At 41.4% G+C, this 12,475-nt stretch overlaps 1 protein-coding gene across 1 annotated transcript; it reads right to left on the bottom strand.

Moving 5' to 3' along the window:
* Positions 1-2,570: 2,570 nt before the first annotated feature.
* On the bottom strand, positions 2,571-9,819 carry TMEM45A (transmembrane protein 45A). The gene is made up of 5 exons (XM_086624160.1): positions 9,630-9,819; positions 7,261-7,473; positions 6,340-6,524; positions 4,067-4,212; positions 2,571-2,664 (listed from the first exon to the last, which is right to left on the bottom strand). Exons 1-5 carry the CDS (start codon positions 9,817-9,819, stop codon positions 2,571-2,573), a joined length of 828 nt encoding a protein of 275 aa, XP_086480286.1.
* Between the last annotated feature and the right edge of the window lie 2,656 nt (positions 9,820-12,475).

The following is a 12,475-nucleotide window of genomic DNA, read 5'->3' as shown; positions in this document are numbered from 1 at the left end:
TGATTTTGATGGAACCACAGTAACGAAACTCAAGTCTTAGATTTGCAGAGCAGAGTAAATATCCATCAATTCAGAGATTACAGTGAGACCACTGTAAAGCTGAGACACGGAGCTACAAAAATGCCGTACCGATACCTAGCTTGGAAGAATGTCCTGAGACAGGCTTCAGTAAAGTTTGCCAAAATCTCCAAGACACTTCAGAGAACGGCATTGAAGAACAAACAATTATTAAGAAAAGCGATGACCTTTGGCTAGCAATCTGCAGTTTCCCATTTTACATTTGTAAACATAGAAGCGTATGGGAACCAACTATTCTTGCTTTCCAAAGTAGATTCATCTGGATAATCTGACACCTGGTTCCATGTGTCACTTCACAATGGCAAAGATCTAAAATAATTAAAAAAATTACCAACTGAAGTCTTCTAAGAAGACATATCAAAGCTCAGCCAGTTTATCATGCTTTTCTTACTGGTTACATTATCCCTTCAGCTTAGAGATACAGCACCTTAATATTTGTACAGTATTAAATATAAATTATCAAGAAAAGCAGTGAAGAAACTTCCATTGTTCCTGCCCATGAGAAGCAAAGTAGTTTCTGAAGATCTCCTTCAGAATAAATTACCTCTGATTTTGGAAAGGCATTGATAAGCCTGGCGATCTAAAATTCAGCATTAACAGTATGTGCAGCTAAGGAAGATGCTCCTTGAAAAAGGGAAGGTAAAAGAAAGTCCTAAAAATGAAGTGAATGTGTATGTTGCATTGAAGGTGAAATAGCTTTAGAAAAAGCCATTATTTTTTTTTCTGAGGCCTGGGATCCCTTTGAGCTGTAAACTATTTTATTGCCTATCTTTTTAAGCAATCAGCTAACTGCAATTAATAATTTTATGCTACTCATTTTTCTGCTTCACATTGAAAAAAATGTAGGGAATACTCAAAAGTAGAGAGACCAGAGCCTAGAGCTCTCATTCATCTACCAGAGTCCAGCTCTGCGTTCTGTTTAGGAGCATCTGAAAATATTCTAACAGAAGGAACACAGTTCTGCACCACCAAACACGACGCACTGACACTATTTGAACAGAATTTGTTGTCCTGCACTAGCATGTTTCTGAAAATATTTAGAAAATAATATTTTGAGGAGCTGTTCTAAAGGGAAGGGCTGTTTTTCAGAAAGGTCACCACACCACTGACAGATATGTAAAGCAGCCCATGGCCACCAGCATGCATCCAGTCCTCAGTCCTCTGGAAAGCAGGGCATACATGCAGTGGCGCAGCAAATGCTTCCACCTGGCCAGCTGCCCATGCAAGTTTTTCGAAAGACGTGTTAGAGCCAGAGCAATGCTGCAAAAGTCTGCCCTGTAAGGGCAATGTGCTTATAGACAACACTGTTTTCTGATGTCTTTTGCCACGTATCACTGTTTCCCTTTTGTTGAGGTTGGAACGCATCACAAGCAACACTGAGCACTGGTGAGGGCACTCTGGTTTTCCCTGGATCAAGACTTCAGTTTTAGTGGAGAAAATTCACATAATTTAAAAAATTATTTTTTTTTAAGCCACTCACTGCTTTGGGTAGCTGGGCATGGAGCTACTATGAAGGCAACATCTGCCCTCCCCATCTGCCCTGCGCTTACAAGGGCGACACAGGGGAAAGGATGCAAATCCATCTCATCCTGCCTGCAGATCAGCATTACCTGCTCCTGAGCCAGGTGCTGGGTCCACTCGCCTGTCTGCCACGAACCCTGCTGAAATTCCACCAAATTGCACCAAAGACAAAGAGATAACTTTGGGAAAGAAACTGGCTTTGTGGCAGTTTGCAGTGGACAACCCTCGTCCTTTCTGGAAAAGAAATTGCTCCAGGCACTGGGGAGAAGCAGGGTCACTTCACTGCCTTTCAAAGTTCCATGATAGTAAAGAGGCAGGACTATCTAAGCATGAGCGTGAATAACTGCAGTGGCTTTCGATCATCACACACCTCTTTGGTCCTCTTACCAAGCTTCGTAGTGTCTCTGTGAGAGTGGACACACTACACACTCTTCAAGGAAAAGCTGAATGGGTTTGCAGTGAGTAGTTCTTTTCATTTGATATAAAGGCACAAGCAGAGACATGAACGTGTTAGCTGCAAGACTCTGATTTTGTATCTTATTCTACTGTTTTCCAGGTCTGCACAGTTATTTATGCACAGTTACTTGCAGGGCAACAAATATGCTTGTTTGGACATCCTAATTATGGAAACTTAACAGTCTTTTCAGCAGCAGATGGAAAACATTTTGCTTAGTTTTTAATGAGTCAAAGACACCAACTTCGTCACGCCACCTCATGCAGTCCACGTCTGTCTAATATTAGTCTGTTTTTCTTTGAAGCATGTGATAAGCAAGGTACTAGTGCAAATACTGCAAGTCAATACCAAGCTTACCCTCTGAGAGTGAAGATAAAACTGTGTAGATGTAGACGGTACTCAGGAGATGATATTTGCATAGCAAGTTGCAGTAAAGAATGAATAAGATGGCAAACAAATCTAGAAATGAGGTATCAATCAGCCTAATGTTAGAGCAGGTAAACTAGTCAAGCCAATACTAAATTTCATCTTCTGACTCTTGATCTCGTTCAGATGTTTTCAGTAATCCCATTTCCATGGACTGGGACTGTTTAACCTTTGAACGAACTGCCCTGGAAACAACAACAACAACAACAACAGAGTTGTCAATAGTAATTTGAAGGCTCATCCAGCAATTTTTACATGGTAAAAAACTGTTTAACTCTTGCATCTCATCAGGGAATCAGGATGATTGATTTGTGAAGACTTGAAGTGGGCCACTGTGGAAGACATCATAAGGAGGAGTGAGGGACTTCAGGCTGAATCTGAGCAGAATTTCACCCCAGGCCTTAATCGTAGAGACCTATATTTTAGCATGAGTGACTGCTATGCAACGCAAGCATGGACCATGACATTAGTATGTGCTGCCTTTCAATGCCACCTGCATGTACCGCTTGTAAGAGATCGTTCCTATGGACATATCTAAGAGTGTAGACCTTAAGTAAACCTCAGCATAGCATCTAGAAAGTTCAATGTTGTGCTGGTACAAGTCCAACAGCTGTGTTCACTTGGAAGAGCACCATGAAACTGAGAAGAGTGAGTCTGGCCAAACTCCCCAAGGAGGGGAACTCCACGCAGCATGCCGTGATCAACCTGGGGAGGCTTGTCTGATGTTGCAGCAGCCGCCACTCCCAGCATCAGAAGGGATGTCAGATTGCTGTCACCTTCTCTGTAGTTGCCATCCTTTATGCAACAAACCAGTTACCCAGCCTTGGGTGTCGATGCCTTTTTGACTGAGATTGAAAAAGGCATGGCACCTCCTCGGCACAAAGCAAGACTGCAAGAACTACATATGGCCAAAGCATGATTAAATAGGGCTGTTGGGATGGTAGGGGTAAAGCAAAGGGTGAGGAGCGTGTCTAGGACAGTGCAGAGAAAGGCTCGGTAAGGTCCTGCGGACAGAAGGTGATCACACATGGCAGAATCAGGTGCATTTTTACAACCAAGTTAACTCTGCAGTTGGAATTTTGTCAGAATTAGCACTGGGCGGCAAGGAAAAGGGCAAACTTTAGCCATTAGGCGATGAAACCAGCAAGTGAAAAATAAATCAGGTCTAATCACAGGAAATTGCTAGCAATGAAACCTGTTCAACAGTGTTCAAAGTCATAAAGCCTGCTGACTAAGCCACTTGGAATTAGTAGAGATGGGCACTGGGAGAGAAGATGTTGTAGGATAACAAGGTCTCTCCTGCTTGTAGCTTTTTATGCACTTACAAATGTGGAAGACTACCAAAAAGAGCTCAGTTTATGTGAGAAGCATTATGCTGTCAGAGCTGTTCTTTATGAATGTATTCTACTGTAGCAATGAGTCATGTTATCTTCATTGATTAGCAATACCTATTTTTTATTTCACCTTGCAAGACAGCTAATTATTTTGTGGAAACTTTTTGATTTGTTAGTGCAACTTTTCTAAAATAAAGCTCCTGGTAGACTAAATAGACAGATCTCCAAAGTTTTAGTGTTTTAAGTAACTTACCAGCTTACGATTGTGTAATTCACTGCAAGTATAAGAAAAGCAAAGGCATAATGCCAGCAATAGCACATGGTCAGGAACATCATATTAGTGTGATCCATCTGATTCCACTCTGGGCTGCCATTTGGAGGATAAAGCACAAATCCAATCTGTAATAAAATAAAAGATACTTAGCAAATTTCATATGATGTATATGCTACGTCGTATCATGTACTATGGTGCCCCTCACAAGGCAGACATTTCATTTTCTTATAGCGCTCATTATTTCTGTAATTATTTTTAAAACCAATTTTTCCATCACACTCAGATGCGATGGATCATTTTACACAGTTTGTGCAAAAATTGTCCAGTTTTGTGCAGAAACAAGTCCTGCAGCGATCACAGTTTTGTACTGTAAGGAAAGGGGCTGGTGCTCAGCCATGTCTGGTCTGAATTGCAAGCACATCTCTGACCAGCAAACCTGCCCAGCCATTTGCACTGACTCGCTTCTTTCCAACAGTGTCTGGGAATGTGTTACAGGATTCAGAAGATGAATAATAAATTAATAAATAAAGGCAAGCCGTAAGTCTATTTCTTCTGGGTCATCTGGGGAAAAGGTCAGGTTTTGAAATTACTTAAAAATTGAGCTTTCTCACCCAGGACTATGAGTTCATGTGAAACAGATAGCTGAATTGTTTACTCAGAGATGGGAAAGATCCAACTTAGATTAACTCATAAGAAGGGAAACTAGTAATGCCATGGCTACACGGGGTCTGCCTTGACAAGCACCGGTCTTCTGTACTGCCTAACACTCTTCAAAGTCACTGCTCAGCAGTTTAGCTGAGAATTTAGGAGCTGGGAAGAGGAGGAGAGGAAGGAGGAGGAGAGGAGTGCACTTTACATTTCCATGCAGAGAATTCAATGAATGAGTGTGTTGATGGCAAAAGTTCCTTTACCTTTTACAAATCTGTCATGCTGGAGCCAGTATGTGGTTTTCAGTCTCACATACAGCTGAAGTCTGATGCAAGTGTGAAAAAGCCACACTTAACTCTCTTGTATTTTTAGTTCTTTTTTTTTTTTAAAAACAAAACTCACATTGTCTCCAGAGCTAAAGAAATAACTTGTTCTAAAATTAGGCCACGCAGACAACAAAGAATAAATGATTGCATCTAATTCCTCTTATATAAAGCTTCTTAAATTTTGGAAGAAAATTTTACAAAGAAAATAAAACACCAAGTCCTGCAGCACCAGGTTCTTGACTTCACTTATAGAAAAATACTGCTGTTTCAGAGGTCTGTCTTCTTGCCAGAGCAAGTATTTAAATATTTGATTTGGTGCTGAGTGTCCAGTTCTCCTGAGGAACAGCAAACGTTTTTATTAATCCTGTCTGGCCAGCATATAAAAAAGGGAAGCAAGTCTAGACATGCCGGAAAGAAAAATCACTGGAGTGACCTCAGTTCTCCACTATAAGATAAAACACACATCGGCACTAGAGCTCCTATTTCTTTGTTACAAGATCGCAGCAATTCATTAAATTCTCTTTCTTGTTTGACAGCAGAGAAAGGGTCACTATCAAATATCTGTTAATTGCATAGAATCACAAGTAAGTGAAGGTATGTCAGCTACATTTCGAAGAGTCCTTTTGGGAGCCACATCCCTGAAATATAAAAGTTTGGGCTGTTACTTCTTCTGCTCAATTTCCCGAACACTGGAAAAGGAGGAGTCTTTTCATCACCCAATCTCTTAATGCAAATCAAGAGCTCAAATGCCTTTTAAACCTAGGTTGCCACTGTTGAAATGCTTTTTAGAAAGTAGAAAGAGGCAGCCGACATGAAACATAATTTTCATCTTCATTCTTCTTCACACAATGTCAATAGGTGCTTTGCCTCACCTGTCCAGTATCCCACTGGGCATTCACTTGCTGCTCCGGCAGCTGGCAGTGGGGACCGCCATCATAAAGAACAGCATATATTGCCGGGCTGTAAAATCACTGCCATTTGGCTGGTGGATTTTGGACAGGATGTTTCAGAGATCAGAGGGGATGTTCAATCACAAGGGAGAGCTCAACAGAAAAAAAACACCGTAGCTTTTTTTGTTGATTCAAATAAAAGACACTAGAAGTAAAATGGCTTCTTCATCTGTAAAACAGATATGATACTTTTATCTCTTTGAAGAGACACTAAGACTGCATTGTTTTCTATGAGTCCTTTGAGATCGGTGTTTAAAAGGCATCTGCAAAGGAGTAAATTACGAATTTTCGTGAAAGAAGAAATTCCTGAGGCAGAAAAGTGACCTACCTGCCAGAACCAGCTGCCTTGTAATATGCAGAGACTTGTACGGAGCATCTCTAGCACAATACTGCCACGAAAGAAAACTTCCAGAAATATGCAAACAGCAGCTCCAAAAATAGCAAATAGCAATAACTGATGAACATGAACATCCAGCATGGCTCTCCCATGAAGATGGTAGCAAAAGAGAAAACCTGGAATAAATTAAGTGGTCAGTTTAAGATATTTTGTTCCATTGTAATGTCCCTGCATCTGCTTTTGGAAAACAGTGGACCTTTAGCATTTCTCTTTATGCCAATTTCAACCTCTGAATTGAACTAAGAGTAGTTTTTTAAGACTGGTATCTATGTACTGTGTACTCCCACTCTTGAGCTCAGACCAGGAAATTGCATGGGAAGCTGCAGCTCTGTCACCCTTCATTTAAAACACGTTAACAAAAAGTCTCATCCATTTGTCTCTGCAGTGTAACAAGAGGGATGTGAGGAGATGCACTGTGAATACAGAAAACTGAGTGTGTCTTCAGTGCAATTCCAACATGCGATCGCTGCGCAGGTAAGTGCGCTCACACTGGCTTTAGCTAACAAGTTGTGTACCATGTCAGTACATACCTCGAAGCACACACCCGAGCTACTGAGCACTTACCCAAAAGGAGCTTCTGCTGCTATTTTTGTAATATTTCTGTTGCTGTCTGAGCCAGTTAGGAACGCACAGATCCCCCTCTAGAATGTGTGATTGTGCTCTGGGCTGCAGTGCAGACAAACCCTCAGCAGTTTAAGAAGGGCCAAGACCGATCTTTCTTAAGCGTTTCACGGAGTTAAATACTCAGTTCACATGGGCTCGTTCTTTAAGGCTGATCTGAGATTCCCAGACCGAAGACTGACACCCTTCTGCAAGTTTCACGTGCGCCTCTGCAGGGAGAGGTAAACTGACCTTCAATGAACACTGCTAAGGAAAGCATCATTCTGTCCATGGCCACTGGCAACGCGTTGGTCCCGTGAGCCACGATGTCAACCAACCCTGAAATGCCATAGAAGAGGTACATGGTGGCATGTTGCCAGTTCATCAAGTGATCCCAGTGCTTTTCCTCGTAATTATACAACTTCAGATGAGGTCCATCGGGAACAAACTGCTCAGCCACCATTCCTGTGCAGGAAACAAGAAGTGTAACTATTTGTCCTGGTGCTTAAGGTGTAGACTGATGGTAACTCGTTATACAAACAATATATCCTCATGCAGCGCAACACCAGTCGATTTGGGGTTTAATCTGGCTGCCAGAGGATTGCTCTGGGTGATTGCTGTGGTTTGCTCCCTTCTGCCCAGTTCAGCCTTTCCCAATAAAGTTTTTAACATGCTGTCCAAATTCAAGGGAAAATGCAGAGAAACCTCAAAGATATTAATTTTATATAAATTTTCAAGGAAACAGGCCGTGTGTGGAAGAGAGATGAAATAAGTGGCTTTGCTGAGGGAAATACCACAGAGTGAGCTCCAGCATATATTAAACACAACATAATCCGGAGAGGAGAAAGCCAGAGGAAACCAGGCTTCAGCTCCACTCCTGGTGGGACTATTTGCGTCTTGCAGTTTCCAACAGTGAAAATGGAGACAGCTATTCTGTGCTGCCTTTTTTTTTAGAAAACAATTGCTATTGTAATAGTCCTCTGACTGAATTTTTCAGCTGCCTTTCCCAGCAGTTCAAACACAAGTATAACACATGCTAAAGTCCCTAAAAGAAAGATTTACCACTTCAGTTCCCTGCAATATGCAGGATGGCAGAGTTCAGACTCTTAATTCAAAGGGGATTTTTCCTATAAAGCCATAAAAGGAAATCACTCCACCGTGCAGAGTTACTAAAGGTCCCATGAGAATGTATACTGAGTTAGTATTTGAATTGCTGCTCCACCACCTCCCTTACCTTGGCCCCTCGGTGTCTTGCTAACTAGCTACAGTACTCCAGCAAGGGGAAGGCTGCTCTTAGATACTTGATATGATCAATGAAGTTTGGGAAAGGTTAAAAATACGTTATGCTTTTAAAACGTGAATTATATTGTTTATAAAGTGTGGGCCAGCATCCTGCTGTATAAGTAGATATGCTGCAGAGCAAATGCAGTGGTTTTCCACCTTTATTTCAAGTTTTCCTTAGGCAGAAACAGCAGGTTTTACTCCTTCTGCTGCTTTTACTGTTTGTCCTTGCCAGGCTTTCTTGTCCACGTTTTTGACTGGAATTGAAATTACCATATGTTAAAATAATAGCCTTTAGTTTCAGGGTGAAAATAAAAACACTAGATGAGGGTTTTAGCTGCCCGACTACCTCTAGACACTATCTGGGAGATTTGTGGGAAAGATGTTCCCACTCATACCTCAAAATGAACACTATTGTTCAAGTTTTGATATTTTTTTTTATGGCATATGGAAGTGTATACTGTACACACAACATCATTTCAGTGCTGATGTATCTTCACTGATGCAACTCCCAGAGGGGAAGGAAAAGCAAGAACACGATTTTGGCATGGTGTGCACCTTGATTAGAAACCAGGCAACCCTGAGCATCTAAAGAAGAGCAGCTAGATAGAATCTAAACCTCTAAAAATACTGAAAATTAAGATTCTTTTCAACTCAAGAGCCACACATGCTGAGTTCCCCAGGTCCTCTGTCATTTAGTTGCTTATTCTATAAAGGTAAATTGAGAACATACAGCCTGTTGGAATGTAAACAAGAACTAGGCACTTCCAGTCGGTTGCACAGCTCTCTCAACCATCCCCGTGGGTTTGTACCCAGGCCAGTCCACAACAGCAGGAGAAACAGCCCCCACAACCCACTGCAACAGTCCTGCAGCAATAAGATCTGGACTTTGTGAATATTTTCACTTTTGAATGACAGTGATGAGGAAGCATCTGCATGTATGTATTTTATCAATAACTCAGTGGAGACTACCGACATGGGAGATGGATGAATTCAAAATAGAAAAGCAATGCCCTCACAGTCTGGTGCTCCCAGTCTGCATGTGAGATTCCCTTGCCTAAATATCTTATCTCCCTCCCTGAAGCAGTGAACAGCATATGAACACCCAGATGGACCAGCTGAGAAGTCATCTCCAGAAGAGCACTATGGATGGAAACCATGTTACAGTCATATGTAATCAATAGCAGTAGCCCCACTAGTTCTTACATCTTTCATGATGTTTAAAGGGTAAAATACTAAAACACAATGAGATGTTTTATCAGAGAACAAAATTTAAAAAAAAAAAAAAGTGTTAAAAGGCACAGCCATTTTGTTATCTGCCCCAAGTCCACCGTACTTACCAATCAGGGCAAAGACAGCTTTGATGATCCCCTCGACAAACTCCAGGCGCTGAAATCCTGCCCTGGAACCAAGGTAGCAAGCATTCTTGTTTTTTCGACAGGCGTACTTCATTGGATATTTCACTGACCACCATAAGCCAAAAATAAGGAAAAAGCTTCCAGGGAGGGCATGCCCTTTGAAATTGCCCATGGTTTTCTGCTAGGGAATACCTGAAGGTGAAACAAATGCAGATTGATTATGGGAATAACATGATAATTCTGTGGGTTTTAATTTTACAGTATCTCCTTGTGTTGACCAAAAGAGTGTCACCAAATTAAGTACTCATACTTTATTTTAAAATAAATTTGAGTACTGATCTTCTCTGGCTGTTCAAAACACCCAGCCAGTCTCCCCACTTTTATAGCTTTATAGAACAAGAGTAAGTGAGCCAACTGCAAAGCAGCTGACCTGAAATGCAGAGCTCTGGCAGTTGGCAAGTTAAGAGAAAAAAAGCTGTAGTACACTATGTCATGCTGTTGAAATTGTACTAGCAACAAAGAGAACGTGAATATTCACAATTTGGTTCTTTCACTTTTAGAGCGGGTTTTATGTTTCTTTACGAGCAGAAATCAAGACCATACCTGACTGAAGGAAAGATTGTATATAGATTGACCGGTAACTATCCACTAATAAATTGTATTTTGTATTTCAATCCAGATGTCTCATTATGATTTTCAAACTTGAAGTCATTCTCAGTATTTGATAGGTGAATTATGCACCCGCAACTAGGTAATACTATCGAGTACATCAAGTGCACTAAGTGATAAGGTTATTAGTTGGTCAGTGTTATTTAAAAGCATTTAAAAGCAGTGCCATTAATAAAACCTAGCAATTCTGGTCATCGTTCCAACTTTTAGGAGAGTTAACTTAGCTTTAATAGCTTCTTTATTAAAATGACAGTTCTGACATTAAATCGCAATTTTTCTTTATTATAAACTGAGTTGTTGTGCATCATGACCCAAAGGCATACTAAATGTTTGTTCAGGCAACAATCTAGAACAACTGCTTTAGAAGCATTGGCAATCTGTACTTTCTGTTCTTATTGTTGCTGACTTAAAAATCTGATGGCCACACTACACTAGAGCCATCTGCTTATGAATAGAACATGGAGGCTCTGGTATATTTTTCTTTTCAGTAAGTATTTCCTATGGTCAGCTCTGCATAAGAAGTTTTAAACTGTGGCTTGTGGGCCATGGAGTACTTGCAGATGGTTCACGTAATGCTGTCTAGTCACGTAGCATGAGCCCTCTCCTATTTCTGGAGGCTAAACTCCACTGAAAGCATGAATTATATTTTTTTAAGAAAAGAAACTTTTCCACATGCACAGGTCCTGAAGCTGCTGTAAGACTATTACCCAACTGTGTGAGGAGAGGTGACCTATATAGCCACAAAGGAGAAGGAAAAAAAGACAACTGTTCATTTACATTATGAGGCAGTCTGTGATTTAAACAAGGATGCTGAAGAGGGTCCTGCCTCTGCTACCTGTCCCCTCCTCTTCCAGAGCTGATTTCTCCCACTGTAAGGGGTGCAGAAGGGGAGGGGTGAGCTTTAAAAGCTTTCCCTGGATAAAATTCCCCTCACCTTCTAGGGAAGTGTTACTGAAGTACAAGAAATGTGAAACATGACATCAGTTGCCCAAGGAAGCCCATTTCTGGATGTGGCCTCACACACATTGCCAGCGCAGTGGGAATCAAGCATCACCGATCCTGGCCCAGGGCAGGCTGGGCAGGGCAGGAGGAAGAGGTGGCAGCCGAGGGCCCAAGGGTCAGGAGAGCCTTTCTCTGCCTCTTCCACCACCCTTAAAATCCCACTGGGTTGACACCTGTGTGTTTTATCTGCAGGTGGGGAAAGCACTGCTCGCTCTCAAGCAGCCTCCAGCGCGGTTGGGCTCTCCATGGTGTGGTTGCGGGGCTCAGCCCCACAGGTTAGACCCAGCCCCCGTGGTCTCACAGAAGAGGTACCTCATTTGGGGACATCTACAGTTCAAAGAGTCTGACCAGCTTGTGCATCGCTGCCAGTACTCACTGTGACATTGTCTGCCTCAAAAAAGGGCAGTGCTAATAGGAGCTGAAGATTTAGACAGTCGCCTAAACTTTGCTTTAAACTTTGAGATACGTATTTTGCTTCGAAAGCCTTAACTTCTGTTTCTTCTAAAACTTGCTGAACCGAAAGGCATTGCTGTCTTTTCAAACACATTGAGTTTCTCCTTCTTTGAATGAAAGGAAGACAAAAGGAGTGAGGAGTGGCCTTTCCTCGCCATCTGTCTGATCTCACTGAATACCGTTCAATAGGAAGACTTTATTCATTAGATATTTTATCATTCACCACAGATACAGAGCACTCCAAACGGAAAGATTTACCCTGTTCCCCACATCAAAGTGAGATACTGGATTTAAGAGGTAGATTAAACCTATGAAAAGCCTCCCTCCTGGTGAGTACAGCTGCAGTAAGGGTCAATTGAAGAACAGTGTGTTAATGTCATTTGTAGTGCACAGCATAGAAAACTTCAAAAGTAATTATCAATCTGTAAATTCACACCTGGGTTATCTAGAGCTCTAATCACTGTAGGATTTTCCATACTAAATCTGTTTAAAACTGTTTTTTACCTTTCAAAACAAGGGAAAAGAAGAGAAGGAAAAGACTGATACAGCAGCTACTGCTGCATATCCAATATAAACAAAACATAACCTGAAAAAAAATTCTTTTTTTGCTATAAGCAATACAATCATATATGATTAGCTTTAGAGAGTATAAACTTCAGTTTGAGTTCATCCAAAGATGTTGGGGATAATTCGTAGGATTTCTC

This window comes from Tauraco erythrolophus, chromosome 1 (assembly GCF_009769465.1).
Source record: "Tauraco erythrolophus isolate bTauEry1 chromosome 1, bTauEry1.pri, whole genome shotgun sequence".
NCBI lineage: Eukaryota > Metazoa > Chordata > Aves > Musophagiformes > Musophagidae > Tauraco > Tauraco erythrolophus.
This window is presented reverse-complemented; position numbering and strand designations above follow the sequence as displayed.

Coding starts and splice junctions, on each gene's coding strand:
- TMEM45A (XM_086624160.1), bottom strand. CDS start 9,819: ATGGGCAATTTCAAAGGGCATGCCCTCCCTGGAAGCTTTTTCCTTATT. Junction 6,525..7,260: donor CTTAGCAGTGTTCATTGAAG/GTCAGTTTACCT, acceptor AATTTATTCCAG/GTTTTCTCTTTTGCTACCAT. Junction 2,665..4,066: donor AATTACACAATCGTAAGCTG/GTAAGTTACTTA, acceptor TGTTGTTTCCAG/GGCAGTTCGTTCAAAGGTTA.